This window comes from Prionailurus bengalensis, chromosome A3 (genome assembly GCF_016509475.1).
Source record: "Prionailurus bengalensis isolate Pbe53 chromosome A3, Fcat_Pben_1.1_paternal_pri, whole genome shotgun sequence".
Lineage (NCBI taxonomy): Eukaryota > Metazoa > Chordata > Mammalia > Carnivora > Felidae > Prionailurus > Prionailurus bengalensis.
Genome location: NC_057354.1, coordinates 42,952,014 through 42,967,822, shown reverse-complemented (window position 1 = coordinate 42,967,822; position 15,809 = coordinate 42,952,014). Strand labels below are relative to the sequence as shown.

General features: G+C 60.2%; 1 protein-coding gene across 7 annotated transcripts in view; it reads left to right on the top strand.

Moving 5' to 3' along the window:
* The window catches only part of RRBP1 (ribosome binding protein 1), a 65,612-nt gene extending 51,702 nt beyond the window's left edge, over positions 1 to 13,910 (top strand). For 6 of the 7 annotated variants that reach the window (XM_043602929.1, XM_043602931.1, XM_043602935.1 and 3 more), the window contains 15 exons: positions 103 to 128; positions 2,873 to 2,963; positions 3,815 to 3,907; positions 5,985 to 6,077; positions 6,159 to 6,242; positions 6,398 to 6,487; positions 7,193 to 7,285; positions 7,718 to 7,789; positions 8,353 to 8,448; positions 9,016 to 9,099; positions 10,849 to 10,956; positions 11,691 to 11,774; positions 12,050 to 12,148; positions 12,628 to 12,771; positions 13,335 to 13,910. In XM_043602929.1, the coding sequence (XP_043458864.1) occupies positions 103 to 128; positions 2,873 to 2,963; positions 3,815 to 3,907; positions 5,985 to 6,077; positions 6,159 to 6,242; positions 6,398 to 6,487; positions 7,193 to 7,285; positions 7,718 to 7,789; positions 8,353 to 8,448; positions 9,016 to 9,099; positions 10,849 to 10,956; positions 11,691 to 11,774; positions 12,050 to 12,148; positions 12,628 to 12,771; positions 13,335 to 13,373 (1,296 nt within the window). In that variant the 3' untranslated portion in view covers positions 13,374 to 13,910. The remainder of the gene's footprint in view (positions 1 to 102; positions 129 to 2,872; positions 2,964 to 3,814; positions 3,908 to 5,984; positions 6,078 to 6,158; positions 6,243 to 6,397; positions 6,488 to 7,192; positions 7,286 to 7,717; positions 7,790 to 8,352; positions 8,449 to 9,015; positions 9,100 to 10,848; positions 10,957 to 11,690; positions 11,775 to 12,049; positions 12,149 to 12,627; positions 12,772 to 13,334) is intronic. The other variant, XM_043602934.1, reaches the window with a different exon arrangement.
* Positions 13,911 to 15,809: the final 1,899 nt, after the last annotated feature.

Genomic DNA, 15,809 nt, shown 5'->3' with positions numbered 1-15,809 from the left:
TGACAAGCACAGAGGGCCGACCGTGGATGGGCCCCGTCCTGACTAGTTGCCACACGAGGCCAGTCTCATGGTGACCGCGGCGCTTTCTGTCTCTCGTTCCAGGCCAGCCAAGTGGAGCAGCAGGCCCAGTAAGTGGAAGCGGAGGCCCGCAGCCTTAGCGTGGGGTGGCCAGGACCCCAGGAGCCAGGGCTTCCAGCAGGGTGCACAGATTCCCTGGGGAAGAGCCCCTTCAGAGGCCCTTGCCTTTCCCTGCTCCCTCCGGTGGCTCTGAGGACAGGGAACAGGCCTGGCCAGAAAATAAGGCCTCCTTGCAAAGAGCTCCTTACCTCCTCTCGAGGAGCGAGGCTCAACTGTGTGGAGACTGGCAGGTGCTCGGTGGGGGCTTCTGGACCTTCTGCCCCCTCCTGTCCATCCATCCATCTGTGACTCAGCTGGTCGGAGGGTCTCCATGTCTACAAGGCGAGGGTTTTTTAGGGACTGAGATCGTAAATCAGGTAGCAGCCATGATTACACACCCATCTAGAGAACCCAGGAGGTCTCCAGCTTTTTGCACAGATCTGCGATGTCCGTGCAGTTGAGAGCTGACCCAAGTCACAGGATTGCCCGCGAGGCAACTTCACTGCTGGCAGACCTTGTTCGCTCTCGGTGTTGGTGACCCAGCACGAGGCTGTGCTAGGGGACTGTTTATTTGCTGTTGCAAAGGCTGGAGCCAATACTTGGGTGGAGTGGCTTGAGTTAGGGGACTTAGAGTCCTTGGGACCATCACCTCTGGAGCATGCGTCCCTGAACAGATGTCCACAGGCTTGGGAGAGGGTCCTGGCTGCTGTGGCCAGGGATCCACAGGATAGTCACGGAGGGTGAGGCATGAAGGGTGTCCTCTGTCCCTTTGCAGACAATAAGACATGTCCCAGACCATCAGCTGACATGGTTCCCTTGTTCTGGCTGCTGCCACCAGTGAGTCACCTCCCCTGCGCCTCCTCGGGCCGTGGTCCATGTTTCTTAGCCTCAGGCTTAGCGGTTTGGGAGCTGAGGAAGGAAGCCAGAGGGCCCAAAATGCCTTGCAGGAGACGCAGGACCAAACTCTCCATGTTCCTTTCCCACTGTGCTACTTTGCAGAAAGTTCACGTGAATTTTGTTTCTCTTGGTATTTATTGGAGTAGAGAGGTTGTGTTTGATGAGGGTTTTTTTTGCTTTTGTGTTTTAAGATCACATTCTTGGATCACAGAGCAAATTATTGGGGCATCAAAGTTACACTGCAAATAATGGTTCATTCTAATTTTTTGCATTGTGCAGATGTGTTTGGCAGAAATCGTTTTTTTAATTTCCTTCTGAATTTATCTGGAAATTGTGTCTAAGTCTGGCCATCCTGTTCTGGGTGGAGATGAGTGATCTGACCCAGATGTTCTGGAACCCAGGCAGCGGCCGCCAGGGGGCTGATTGTCAGTGTGTCCTTGCCATCTGCCTGTCTGGGTTTGCTCATGTGGTGGTTTGCTGGAGGCAGGCTCTTGCATGGGGCGGGGGGGGGGGTGGGTGCTTGAGGGAATTGCTGCGAGGGGTCCCGGTACAGCTTTAAGGGTGAGGTCAAGGTTCCTTGGGCCTGAAACCACCCCCCAAGAAGTCAACAACTGACTTCAAGGCCTTGACCAAAACTGTTTTGAGAGTAACGAGGTGAGGCGTTGCCACGGTGGGAACCCATTCCCTGGTAGGGTGGTTGGGGCAACTAGCGGCCCACGCTCACAATTGTTTTGTTCAGTCCTAAGGTGCGTGAGAATGGTGTTTTGCAAAAACGTTGTTGACCGCGGCCCATGAAAAGAAATGCAGATGTGTATGTCCTCATCTGGCTGGCAGTGGCCAGGGCCCCACCCGCCTCCCCCAGACTGCTGGCAGCCCCCTCTGGTGGGCACACCCATGGGTGGGGGACCTCTTTCCAAGTTCATCACTTCCGGACTTCAGATTTCACCTGTTCCTGCTGTTCCTGGGGTCTTCGCTGCCCTAAAGTTTAATGCAGAACCCAACATGTTAAGGCCCCTGTTTGAAGCCTGTGACTCAGAACAGCTAGTCCATCTGTAGCAGCGTCAACCTCTCACTGTCTGGAAGATGAGGGTGGTCAAAGCCCACTAGGCTCTTGAATGTGGAGACAGGACTGACATCTCGCCAACCCCATGGCATCTGGGGCGTCACCCAGAGCTGATTCCCCAGAGCCCGGGCGCAGGCCTGAGGGAGGAGCCTTTGGGTCTCAGCAGAGTTAGGTTCTGGACAAAGGATGGTCCTGCTGTACCCTGCAGAGACTGCTGGCCTGTCATGAGCTGATGAGAGCAGTGGCGTCCGGAGTCTCGATGGGTGTGCAGGTGACAACACCACCTGAGTCTAGCTCAGTCGACCTCTGAGAAGGCCCAGCCGATGTCTTCGGAGGGCCAGGTGTGGCTGTGGCCATAGGGAAGGGCCAGCTGACATGTTTTGTGGGGACCGAGCAGGACCAGGTTGAATAGAAGCCACATACCGTTCAGTAGAAGAAAAAGCATCCCCCAAACCCTACTGTCTGGGATACATCCCTGTTTCGGCCACTGTGGCTGCTCTGACCTCTTCAATCCCAGCAGCCAGTGTCACCAGGTGTAATTCTGGTGGCCTTTTGGGTCTGCACCCAGCCCCCTGGGCACTCGGGATGAATGGAGAGGATGGGGCCGAGGCGGTTCCTTGGGCTCCCCTTGAAAGCTTGTGCTCTGTTGACGTGATTGGGGGCAGTGGGAGGGGACTGACCCGTAGCCAAGTGGCTCCGGGTAGGTGTCCAGGCAGCAGAAGGGGCACTCCCGAGACAGGACCTGGGGTGGCGCGGCCCTTGGAGTGCAGCAGTGATGTCACTGTCTCCCTTCAGCCTCAAGGAGCTGGAGTCCCAGGTGCGGTGTCTGGAGAAGGAGGCCACCGAGCTCAAGGAGGCAGTTGAGCAGCAGAAAGTGAAGAACAATGTGAGTGCTGAGAAGCGTGGGTGTGAGGCTGGCCTTGTGGGAATCCCACCCCTAACCACTCAGGAAAGGGTTTGGCTACCCCTTTATGTCCTGTCGTGCTGTTCGTGGCTGGAAGCCTGCCTGCCTTTGGCGGCTTGGGTGAGGCCTCCTTTCCCCTTTGGGTCCGTCATAAGGCCCAGAGCTGACTCCCTTCCCATCGGCTTGGGTCACGTGCCCAAGCATGGAGCCCCCTGCCCCCCCCCTTACCCCCACCCCATGGTGGGGTCAGAATGTACCAGTTGGTCTGGTCTGGGTCATATGGTCACCTTGGAGTAGGGAGGCAAATGTCAGGAGAAGGGGATATGGAAGCCCCTTTCCTCTGCAGGGGGTGCAGAGCCCCGCTACATCCTCCTTGCCGGGCTGCCCCTCACTGCTCCTCAGGTGGCCCGGGCTCCCTGGCTCCCCCGTCTCCTCTTCCCCCGGGAGCCCCGCCTGGCCCTCTCTGTGCCTGGCATGGCCAGAGCCAGCTGAGGGGTCGGTGGTGACAGGAGCTGCTTCTCTCTGAGGAGCCAGCCGACCCTGTCTTCTCTCTCCTTCACACTGGAGCCTCCTCTCATGGGCCTCCTCTTGGGGCCCATGAGATCCTGGCCTCCCTGGTGCCACGGCCGCTCCCTAGCGGGCTGCCCCAGAGGAACCAGGCGATGTGCGCCAAGATAAAGCACGTTTTGTCCCTTGGCAGTCTCCCCGTTGGGGTCTCAAGTGGGGTTGGGGAGGGTTCTCCCTTGCTACTGAGCCCGGCTCAGGCATCCCGGGTGGGATGTGTGGGCAGCCGACCCTCCCTGGCCGCTGACCTCTCCTGCCTCTGCCCCCAGGACCTCCGAGAGAAGAACTGGAAGGCCATGGAGGCTCTGGCCTCGGCCGAGAGAGCCTGTGAGGAGAAGCTGCGCTCCCTGACCCAGGCCAAGGTCAGAGTCCCACACGTGCAGACTCCCCTGCTGGTCAAGATTCGGTCGGCAGCAACTGTGTGGTTTAGCAAACCACACAAAACACACAAACCGCGTGCAGAGCAGCCTTGGCCTCGGAGCCTCAGAGATCCATGCCAGGGGGCCCCTCAGAGATCCATGCCAGGGGGCCCCTCAGAGATCCGGGGGCCCCTTGGAGATCCGTGCCAGGGGGCCCCTCGGTGATCGTGCCAGGGGGCCCCTCGGAGATGCGTGCCAGGGGGCCCCGAGGCCAGCGGACAGTGTGCCCTGTGCGCCTGCATCGTCCCCCTTACCCTCCTCCTCCCTCTCCTTCATTTCTCCTTAAGGTGAAGAGGGGAACGTACCCCCCGGTGCTTTTTCTCACCTGGGCCTTTTGCCATTAGGGTGCAGAGACTGAGCGGCCATGGGGCTATGAGCCCTTCTGGCCTCACTGCCTTTGAGCCCAAGGTTGGCTGTCCTCAAGTTGTTTTTCTCTCTGGCCACTTTCTTGGGGCCCATGAGATCCTGGCCCAGTAAGTCCTGTGGTTGATCTTTACCGTAAGTAGCAGAAGGAAAGTTGTCTTTAGCAGCAAGCTGTCTATAGGTCCCGGGATCTGTGCCGCCCAGCTCGGTGGAATGTGGGTGTCTCCGTGTTTGGGGCCCCACATTGCCTCTGGAGCCCTCGGCCGGGACCCAGCACTAAGCTCTGGCCTGGGGACGTGGCCTGCAGTGGCAGCCATGGGAGGCCTCACTCACCCCCTCTTGCCACCCGTTTCCGTCCTTGATGAAAGGCCCCGGGGAGGCTAGCCCTCCCCTCCCAGCCTCGCTCATGCAGAAGGAATGTCTGTCCTGTTATCATGAGCTCTGCAGTGACTTTCATGAGCCTCCCAGGAAGCCTGAGGGTTGTAGCAGATGAGGCCCCAAGACAAGGCAGGAGGTGGAGGGCTGGCCTCGGGTCAACAGCTGTAGTTAGACTCCTCGGAGGTGACCTGGAAGCCTGTGGCCTTTCTGTGGCAAATGCAGGAGCTGTAATGAGAGAGGTCATCTGCAGTCATGCAGCCAGATTGATAGGAGCTGGTCTCTGGGTCCTCTGGCCCTTGCCTGGGACTCAAGTGGCCAGGGGGCCTGAATGGGGTCATGAGGTCAAGGATTCAGAGCAGGCCACCGGCATCGACCAGCAGCGTTGTTTGCATCGGTGGTGAGCCAAGAAGGGTCCACTTCTGAGACTTGAGTACAGATCACATGGGTGCTGTGGGCGGATGGGGCGTCCGTTTGTCATACACATTCCAGAACAGTATTGGAAGGTCCTGATCCGGTCAGAGTTCTAGTGTCACCTTCAGGTCTCCAGCCATGCTGTCGGCAGCAGGTTCAACCTACTGGGCACAGGATACTAGATAAGACTTTCTTTTAGCCAGAAACCTCCTTGGAAAGGAGGAAAGCCCCGGGGTCCTCCTTGCGCTTTGCGTGGGAGCCTCAAGGAGGGCGGATGGGGTCTGGCCTGGCAGCCTGGCCAGTGTGAGTCAGGCTTCAGAAGAGCCAGGACCCCAACCAAGCCCTTCTGGGTGGGTCCCTTCCTTTGCAGAGTGGGGGTCCTGATACCCGCTGCTCCTGGCTGGCAATAGCCCTTAAGTGGTGGCTGCTGGGAGATTCACCTGTCCTCTGCCTCCCCCTCAGCACCCCCCCCCCCCCCAGCAGCTTGGTCGTCCACACGCACACAGGAGCATGCACATGCTCACGTGGAGATTTCCAAAATTCAGAACCGATGGTGGGTAGGTTCCTGCTGGGGGGTGTCAGGAGCCTGCACCTGCCACGTGGGCACCTTGCTGTCTCCCCATCAGCAGTGAGATCTGTCGGGACTGACCCAGCCCAGGCCGAGGTGGCCAGAGCCTGGCTGCTGAGGTTGAGCCCCCACTCCACCACCCCTTTCGGTCCCACGGAAGCTACCTGTCTTCTCCTTTGATTCTGTTCCTCCCCCGAAGAGCTGAGGTGGGGACCGGGCATCTCCAGGAACACTCCCTGGGGTTGCCCTAAGTGTCACAACTGAATGCTGCCCTCCCCCACCCACCCACCACTGCTCTAGGAGGAATCGGAGAGGCAGCTCAGCTTGACCGAGGCACAGACCAAGGAAGCCCTGCTCACCCTGCTGCCAGCGCTCTCCAGCTCGGCACACCAGGTAGGAGGCGAGGTGGCTCCCGCGGGACCCCACTGCCCACAGGAAATGTCTCCGGGCCCTACCTCTTGTGTTTTGTGGCAGAGTTACACCGAATGGCTGCAGGAACTCCGAGAGAAGGGCCCCGAGCTGCTGAAGCCGCCACCAGCTAGCACAGAGCTCTCCTCGGTAAGCACGGGTGCCGACACACACCCTTGCCGGGGCTGCCGCGGTCACTTCTGCTGTCCCCTGTCGCTGGGAAGGGAGGGTGCCCGGAGCTGCCTCATCAGGCAGCTGGGTGAAACCTTTGTGCTTGGCTAGCCAGACCCCTGTTCTGCCCTCAGGACCTGGCCTCCAAGCTGAGGGAGGCCGAGGAGACCCAGAACAGTCTGCAGGCTGAGTGTGACCAGTACCGCACCATCCTGGCGGAGACGGTAGGGTGCGAGAGGCAGGGCCTCTGGCAAGGCTCTTGGCTGGGTGTCCCTCACGGGGCTGCCAGGAAAGAGCTCTCAGAGCCTCCAGGCAGTGGGCAGGCCAGTGGCCCTGGGGGAAAGAGCCCTGGGTTCAGACTCTGGCTCTGTGCACCCTTGGGCGAGCCGTTGCCCCTGCCTGGGCCCCAAAGGGGATGAAGGAGGTGCTCAGGCCTTCGTTGCTTCTGAGCGGAGGAGAGGGCTGGGCTGCGGGTTTGGAGCTGGGGGTGCAGAGACAGTCGGGACACGGAACAGTCTGGGAAAGGAAGAGGTGGGCATCTGGCTGACGGCAGGCTTGCAGCCACTGTCCATGTGACTGCCGGAGCCACACTAGGTCTAGACCTCCTGCCCGACCCTGTCCTGGGCCCAAGATCAGCGCTGGTGGCAAACCCAACGGAGATGAGAACCCTGGTGGTGTCCTTCGGGTCACAGACCTCATTCCCCTGCATGGCCCATGCACAGCCTTCGTTCGCACACTGGCCAGAGACCCCACTCCGGGACTGTGGCCCGCCTTCCTCCCCATGTGACAACTATGACAAAGTCAGAGCTGGGCCACACTGACAGCCAGGCAGCCATCCCAGAGGAGCCAGGGGCACTAGGCTGCGGTTGTGTTCATGGGGGTGTGGTCTACAGGCAGAGGGGCCCCGCCTCAGTGTCCCTTTCCCCCAGGAGGGCATGCTCAAGGACCTACAGAGGAGCGTGGAGGAGGAGGAACAGGTGTGGAAGGCCAAAGTGAGTGCCACGGAGGAGGAGCTCCAGAAGGTACTGGAAGGGCCCTGAGACCCTGGCCTGGGACCGGTGACCTGGGCGTCGCTCCGGGGGGGTCCGCCTTCCCTAGGAATTCAGACACAACTTCCCAAAGGCCCACAGCTAGATCAGAATTCATCAAAACCAGGGGGAGCGCCGATGGGGTCACGTGGGTCTCCTGGGAGACAGGAGGCGAGTGCGCTGGGTTTTGGCGATGCCACATAAAGGGTTGATTACAGAGTGACCGCCGACTTCTCCGTCTCCAGGGCACCCCCACCCCTACCCTAGGGAGAGGCTGCTGGTCATGCATGAGGTGGGCGGGCACCACTGGGCTTCCTGGGAGAGGGGGTCCCATCCTTCTCGGGTCCGGGGACACGTGGCACCGCATCCTGGGACCGTCCCCTCCCAGGGGCTCGCATTTGATGGGACCTTGCCCTTGCTTTGCAGTCACGGGTCACAGTGACACATCTCGAAGAGATCGTAGAGAAGCTGAGAGGAGAACTTGAAAGTTCAGATCAGGTAGGCACGGGGGCTCTGCCCAGAGGGCTGCTTTCCTCATTACAGAGGCCACCGTAGTTCTTTCTCCCTCGTGGACCGCACGTGTTGAGAGGGGCGGAGGGATCTCGTCTGTCCTACTTTTCTTTGTTGAGAGCCACTTGCCACCTCAGAGCGGCCCGAGATAGCGGGGGGCCTGTGCGGGATGCCCGGCCCCGGCACACGGCAGCGTCTGCGGCGTGGGAGGGGCGCCGGGTGGCCCCAGGGCTCTGCAGACACGGTCAGCCCTGGCCTTGAGGAGGGGGCCTCTGGTGCCCACCTAACAAGGAAATCTAAAAGCTCTTCCCCACCGTGGAGTCTGGAACACATCTGGGCCCAGGAGTGCCAGAGTTCAGGACGGCGTTCTGCTGCCAGGGCCTCATTTCTGCCTGTCCTTGGTTGGCCCATTGCCAACTGGCCACGGAAAGTCTCCCAGCCCCTACCCCAGGGCAGCCAGCCTTGTTGCGCCCCGTCACCCTGTCCCCCGTGGTCAGTGCCTCCTGCTGGCCCACTCGAGGCCTGTGGTGTGTGTGTGTGTGTGTATCCAGGTGCGGGAACACACCTCACATCTGGAAGCAGAGCTGGAGAAGCACATGGCAGCCTCCAGCGCCAAGTGCCAGAGCTACGCCAAGGAGGTGGCAGGGGTGAGTCTGCCCGGCGAGGTCTCCAGCCCGTCCTGGGTTTCTCCTTCCATGGTGCTCATTAATAGGAACTCAGAGTCTGGGCTCTCGGGCTTCTGCCCTGGCCGTGGGCCAGCTGACCTGAGAGGGGTGTCATGGGCGAATGGCAGAAAGATCGTGCCACCAGCAGGGAAGCATACAGCAGGACAGCCTCGTGAGGCCACTTCCTTCCCTGGCCCGGGGACACCATTTCAGAGACAAATGGGCTTAAATCTGATACCGTTTACTGACTGTTCAGAGGCGGCACCCCCCCCCCCCCACCCAGTCCTGGTTTGATTTCAAACTTTTGGCCGTATTTTATAAGATGGTCTGTAAACGAAGATCCAAGACAGGCCTGTAGTGGATTCTGTCTTCCCCACGTCTTCAGAGAGAAACCGTAGTTTGGGGAGGCCGAGGAGCCCCTGCCAGGCCCACGCTGCTCCGGAATGCTCTCAGGGCTTGGAGCAGCTTGTGTGCGTAGGTGTTAACTCATAGGAACTGGTTTTCTTTTCTCCTTTTCCCCCCATCACCTGGATTCGTTCTCTCTCCAAGTTGAGGCAACTTTTATTAGAATCTCAGTCTCAGCTGGATGCAGCCAAGAGTGAAGCCCAGAAACAAAGCAATGAGCTCGCCCTGGTGAGTGAGCGTGGACGGGAGGGGAACGGTGCCAGGGCATGTGTGCATGTGTGTGGTTCATCGGCCAGTCGTGGTTCTCCACCCCGTGCAAGGTCACACGGCACGGTGGAGTGGGGTGTGCCCCGGTGTAACCTCTGGGCCCGGCTTTGATCAGCGGTGCTGAAGGGGCTCCTTGCGTGTTGGCCCAGAACTCGGAGCTGGGCTTGTGGCTGCCAGGGCCAGTGCTCGGGCTCTAGTCACACGTCCTCTGGTGCGGCCTGGCCCCATAAAGGCACTGGGACCTCAGGGCAGGGGTTCTGGGAAGTTCAAATCTCTGTGAGCCCTGTGGCTCAGCACTACCTCACCCTCCATGGCCCTCGGGTGTTTTCTCACTTCAGCAGTGACTCAGACCCATTCAGTCAAATGTATGGGTGGGCACTGAGGCAGGGGGATGACTGGGGGTGCCATTTCCTGCTGTGTGGGGCTCCCTGCCATGCAGGTGACCTCGGGTCCTCTTAGTTGTCTGCTTTGGCAGCTGCCCCGCTCCCTGCCGCCCGGCAAGGTCAGTGAGGCCCCACGGAGTCGGGCCTTCCCCGTCCTGGTCCCAGCTGTGGGACTACAGCCACAAGCCGTGGCCCTGGAGGCCACAGCCTATTCCGTTGGATCTGTGGTCTTTCTTCACACCTTGAGTTCACTGTTAACACTTAGAAATTGGTAGATCTTGGATACAAACACACGTGCCTGGTTTTTTGAGAGGAGACGGAAGGTCTGGTCCGTGGTGCTGGCGTTCTCACAGCAGCATCCATGTTGGGGCACGAGCTCCTGACTCCACAGGGGCTCCTCGGGTTATTAGGGCCTCACCTGGGACTGTCACACTAGAGGGCAGATGCCATCCATGCCGAATCACCTGAGCCCGAAAGCTGCTAACCTAAGCCGGGTCTAGGCGACCAGCCTTAGGGGTGCTGTCCCAGTTGAGGTCGTGTACAGAGAAGATCCCCAAATTCCTCATCATCAAAGGCCTGCGCATTTTGGGGTCACCTTTGGGGGGCTGGTGTTGGGAAGGAGGGAAGCAGGAAAGGGTACCCACGCACTAGGGGTACCCTTTGGAGCAGGGCCTTTTGGAATGGGGCCTGAGACCATCCATGCCCTCTGGAGAGCTTGCACTGAGTGCCCACCCAGATCCACCGACTAGAACCTTTACCAGCGCTTTGTGGGCAATGCTGCTTCCGCTTCAGGTTGGAGGCCCAGTGCCTGGGGGCCACCACGTGTGTCACCTGCTCCCAGCGATGGAGCTCTGGTGTGATGGGACCTTGATAGGCCCGTGTCCTCTCGTGATCTTTTTTAGGCCCTAAATCGTGGGCTGCATCTGGAAGGAATCCGGGACAGGGACATAGGCAGTGTTTGTGCAGAGCCTGTCCACCGCCTCTCCCTCCCGTTTGGATTCCTTAGCTGTGTGTGTGCCGTGTCCATCAGGGGTCACCTTGCTCCAGGGGGGGGCTCCACGGCTGGCCTTGGAGCAAAGCACGTGGATGGGACCAGCGTGGGCCCCTCAGAGTTTGGCTCCGGTGAGGGATCATGGCACTGGCCCCCTGCCCAGTGAACCTGCATGGGGACTCTGACAGAGGTCATAGTTCCCAAACTAGGTCCCCCATAGGGGCTCCAGCCGTGGAGAGCCTGTGCCGTCCTCCTGAGGGGCCTGTGCGTGTGTGCGTGGCACGGTGGGCGTGTGTCTGGCTGTGTATTTGCACAAACCCACCCTCCCTGTTTCAGGTCAGGCAGCAGCTGAGTGAGATGCAGAGCCACGTAGAGGATGGTGACGTAGCTGGGTCCCCGGCTGTCCCCCCTGAGGCCCCCCCAGCAGAGCAGGACCCTGTCGAGGTTAGGGCGGTGAGCCGGTCCCCAGATGTCTGTCACTAACAGCCCACGTGGGCCCCCTAGAGCCCGGTTGGAGAGCAAAGGCGGCAGGCCTCTGTTCCGGCTAAACACTGGCAACTTGCAGCCTCCAGCGCCTGCTCTCCCCACCCCGCTCTGCCCTGAGAGGGACCACCAGGTTCTGAGGAAGTCCCAGAGCAGAGGAAGGGGCAGGGAAGCGGCCAGATGGAGAGGGGTCGGGCGCTGGATCTTAACAGTTGTGCGCAGGAGTTGGGGGAAGAGGGAGTCGGGGCAGCTGGGCCTGCAGTCAGGGAGTCTGGTCTCCCGCCCGGGCCCTCGCCGGCACGTCACAGCAGGGTGCTTGCCCTCCAGACTCTGGACCTAAGTGGCTGTGGTTGCGAGCCCTCAGCGGGAAGTGGGGGCCTGTCACCAGAGTGGCAGTGGTGGGCATGACACTGTGGGGCTGGGACTTGCACGGTGGCTCTGAGGCCTCCTTGTGCTGTGAGTCTCAGGAAGGGTGTCTGAGGTCGGCAGAGGTGGTGGCTCTGGACCCGGGGGCCAAGGCACCGTCTCCCCGCAGCGGGAGTGTGGGAGCGACTGTCAGCCAGCTGGTGGGCAGCCAGGGGCAGGGAAAGGCCGAGGGGGCGCAAGGAGCTAGGAGACGGCGCCTGCCCAGGAGCCCTGGTTCCCAAGGGGGTCCTTCACCGGGTTCCCACAGTCTGTGCGGTGTTTCCACGCAGCTGAAGACGCAGCTGGAGCAGACGGAAGCCCTCCTGGAGGACGAGCAGACACAACGGCAGAAGCTCACGGCCGAGCTTGAGGAGGTCAGGCCCTGCCTCTGTAGCCCTCGGGGTGTCGGGGACAGTGGGGGTGCGGGCCAGGGTCTGCCAGGCGGTCTGGCCTGTCCCTCCCGGTGGGGGGGTGGGGGGTGGGGCCACACAGTCCCCTGCCCCGTGCGTGTGGGTCCCGCCTGCTCTCCCTGGCCACAGCCTTAATCCCCTCCTGGTGGACGTCCCCAGGCGGACTTGTAGGACGTGTGGGACCTGTGGGGTGTGTATGGCGTCCCGCCCATGCCCCGTTGCCCTCTCTCTACACCAAGGCTCAGAGCTCGGCGTGTCGGCTGCAGACAGAGCTGGAGAAGCTCCGCAGCATGGGGCCCCTCGAGTCTTCAGAAGCAGAGGAGGCCACGCGGCTGAAGGTAAGGGGGCCCGGGGGGTCTGTTCCAGGGCTCAGGGTGGGGTCAGGAAAGGAGCACCACCCCTCCCGCCCCGGCTCTTGCCACCATCTCCCACTGTCGCTTCATGCGGTAGGAGCTATCTTGAGGCCCCTCGGGCAGGGTCCAGCCTCATTTGGTGGTGATGGGGGTGGCAGGATGTCTAAACTTTCGATGTCACACACAGCAGCCACCAGTCAGCAGGGCTGTTTACATTAAACAAAACTGGAAGTTCAGTTCCTCGGTCACGCTAGCCACAGTACGCCGTAGGACATCCCCCGTGTCATAGGAAGCTCTCCTGGTAGTGCTGGTAGCTGGGACACAGATCTGTCTCTGGGTGACCAGGAGACCACATCCTCCCGCCGCCGTTGGAAGACTCCGGCTTCCCGGGCATATAGCCACGTGGTCTTTCTGCTGTGTGCCACGTGACAGCTGATCTCCTTTGATCCTGTGACCACCCATAGGAGAGACTAGAAAAAGAGAAGAAGTTAACCAGTGACCTGGGACGCGCTGCCACCAAATTACAGGAGCTTTTAAAGACGACCCAGGAGCAGCTGGCAAAGGAGAAAGACACGGTGAAGAAATTGCAGGAGCAGCTGGACAGAACAGTGAGTGTCCTGGCCCTAACCGTGGCCTCAGCTGCCCCATCCCCGGAGCTGGGCCCTGGTCCAGAGCAGAGCAGACCCCGTGGGAGTCAGGGTGGGAAGAGCCAGGTGGGGTTGTGGGAGCCCCAGGACTCCCAGGACGCAGGATAGATAGGAGACCCAGGCCGGGGTGGGGGGGGGGCCGGAAGTGGTGGGGACAGACTCCTGAAAGCAGGTGGCAGGACATTCAGCCTGCTGGGCCCAGCACCTGCCCTCCTGTGGCTCCCCTTGGTGGGAAGTACGTCTCTGGCCCCCACTGCCAGCTAGGTCCTTGGTCTGCAGCCTGGGGGACCAGGGTCCTCACCCAACTCAGGGCCCTCCCTCTCCTGTGTCCCCAGCTCCTGTCAGCCCCCGGAGTCCACTCTGGTTTTCCAGACTTGCTGGGCTGGGTGTTCTCTGAAAGTATTGGAGTGGTGGGGGGTGTTAATCCCAAGGGCTGACTGGAGGTCCTTAGGAGTTCGGGGTGAGTGCTCGCCTTGGCTCTTTGACCCCAGCCTCTCCTTCCGTCTGCCCACCTTTGTTCGCAGGAGGACAGTAGCAATTCAAAGGAGGGCACTTCTGTCTGAGTCTCCTCTGCGGGAAGAGAAGTTACTGTTCAACTTACCAAAATGCCTTACACATTCCTTACAGATAAATAAACCAACCAACAGCGTTATCCAGGCCCAACTTCCAGTAGCTCTGAGAGAAGCCATTAGAGACGAGAGTCTCTTAGAATCACAGAAATAGATCTTCCAGACCCCTGTTTATAAAAGAACCTTTGTCACGTTTGATAAACACTATTCCCCAGGACCAGGCCTGGACCACCACCGAGCAGACGCCAAAGCCCTTATCAGCTCCGTGACAGACCCCAGGGTGTGAGCTGGGGAGGCTGGGGCCTCTGGGGACCCGTGTGTCAATCAGTGCAATTGTTTTCTCTCACTGGGCTGGGGGCTGGGAGGCGGGCGGGGCCGGGTGGGGAGCCTCAAAGGCTGTGGGACAGACTGGAGGGTCACAGCCCGGCCCAGTGAGGCAGCAGCCCCTCAGCCCTGGGAGAAGTTGCCAGCAAGAACTGATGTATGACCTCCGGATGTTAATGCCATTAAAACCAACGTTGTCGCCCGGCACTTCGGTCTCGTCTGGTCTGCTGGGGCTCCCTGGCCTGGCTGCTGGGCCCAGGATGAGGAACGAAGAGGGGCGGTCTCCCTCAGGGGAAGAACAAGCGTGCTGTTTGGTTCCCCTGAAATCAGGAGATTTGCAGCTGTCTTGGGGCTCCCCCAGCACTTCTCCCGGTCATGGCACCCAGTGGCCAGATGTGCTGACCGCTGCCCCCACCCTTCAGAATCGGAGGCTACCTAAGCAGGCCACGGGTGGCCTAGGCTGTTGTCCGGGGTGAGCTCTGTGAACGAGCAAGGGAATCTGTGTCCTGACTGAGGCTTGGACGCTCCTCTGTGCCTCAGGGGTGTGGTCCAGAGCTGGAGCAGCCAGCCCAGACTTGCCAAGATCCTAAGACCCACTGTGTCTGGTGGCTGGAGGCAGCGTGGTCTTGGAGGAAGCAGTGGGAATTGAGCTTGAGCAACACCTGGATTGGAGGGGTCGGGTCCCAGGATGGGTGGGACCAAGCCAGGAGCAAGCAGGTGAATCTGAGCAGCCTGGGGCTTGGCCAGCATCAACCAGTCCTGTTAAGGGGTTGCCTCGAGCAAGCACTGTCCCCTTTCATCACCCTCCTGAGCCTCAGGCCTGTGACAGGAGTTGGATTGGCTAGGGAGAGGGCACATACCCTCACAGCAGGTCCAGCACGATGGGGAGGGTGCCAAAGAAGGGCAATCCAAGAACTAGCCTCCACTGCCTGCTTTGAGACCTCCGTATGTCAGGAGTCAAACCCACCAGAGGGCACTTCTGTGGGTGGCCATCATGGGAACCCTGAGACCCAGGCAGCATGTTCTCAAGCCGGCAGCCTCCGCACTGAGCAATCCTCCCAAGGCCAGGCAGTACTGCCGTTAATCTGCAGGACCCTGACCTGGTCCCGGCTCCTGTGGGCCACCTAATCATGCTACGTGGCACCTATGTATTGCAATGGTATCGGCATAAAGGATCCTGGGAGTTTGAGGAAGGCTCCCCAGAAAAGTGAGCTTAAGCTCGAGTTCACCAGAGCAGGAGATGTTTGTCAGGGGAGGGGAGAAAGGCCCAAGGCCAAGGGGACGGCAGGTGCAGGGACAGGAAGTGAGGTCCAGGGGGCCTTGTAGAGCCAGGTTACAAAGGACAAGGTGTCCGGACAGGTAAGGCAGTAGGGGCTGTGAGATTTTTAAGCAAGAGGAGACCATCCTACCTGTCCTAGAGCTCTGGAGGGGGCTTACATGGAAAGAGGAAGCCCATGCTTTCTGGCAGGAGACTGAACAGAAGTGACTGGTAATACCTGATGCTGACCACATGCCCAGCCCTGCCCTTGGTTCTCACGTGAAACTTTTCAGAACCCACGGGCGGTATGCCGCCCGCCCCGTCCCCCCCCCACCCACCCCGCCATTTTACAAAGAATCCCCACAGAAGGGAAAGCTCACCTGCTAAAAGGCAAGGCAGGTTTTAAACCCACCTTATTGTCAGTGCAGCACGCAGCCTGGAGGGCCAGCTGGAAAAGAGTTGTGGAGTCCATGGACCCCATGAACAGTGGCCACTGAACACCCCCCAAACCTGTGGTCCCTCACTGTACCTTCCATGTCCCCTGTGCACGAGGAGCAGGGATTCTGTGCTGGAGGACTGGCCCTATGGGGGGAGTCACAACCCTCCTCCCGCTGACACGGTGGCCTTAAGGCAAGTGGTTTGGGGCCCTGGTCAAGTCTCCTGTTGGAAAACTGAGGCCAGACTTCGCCCTGCGCCAGGACGCCCGCCTCAGAATTGTCACCAGGCCCTGTGAGCCTACATTTCTAGTAAGCTCCATCCCCTTGCCATGCTGCAGAATTGAGAACCCCTATGTGGGGCAGATGCCCTCTGAAGGCACAGGAACGGGGGGGCTCTGGGGCGGGCAAGAA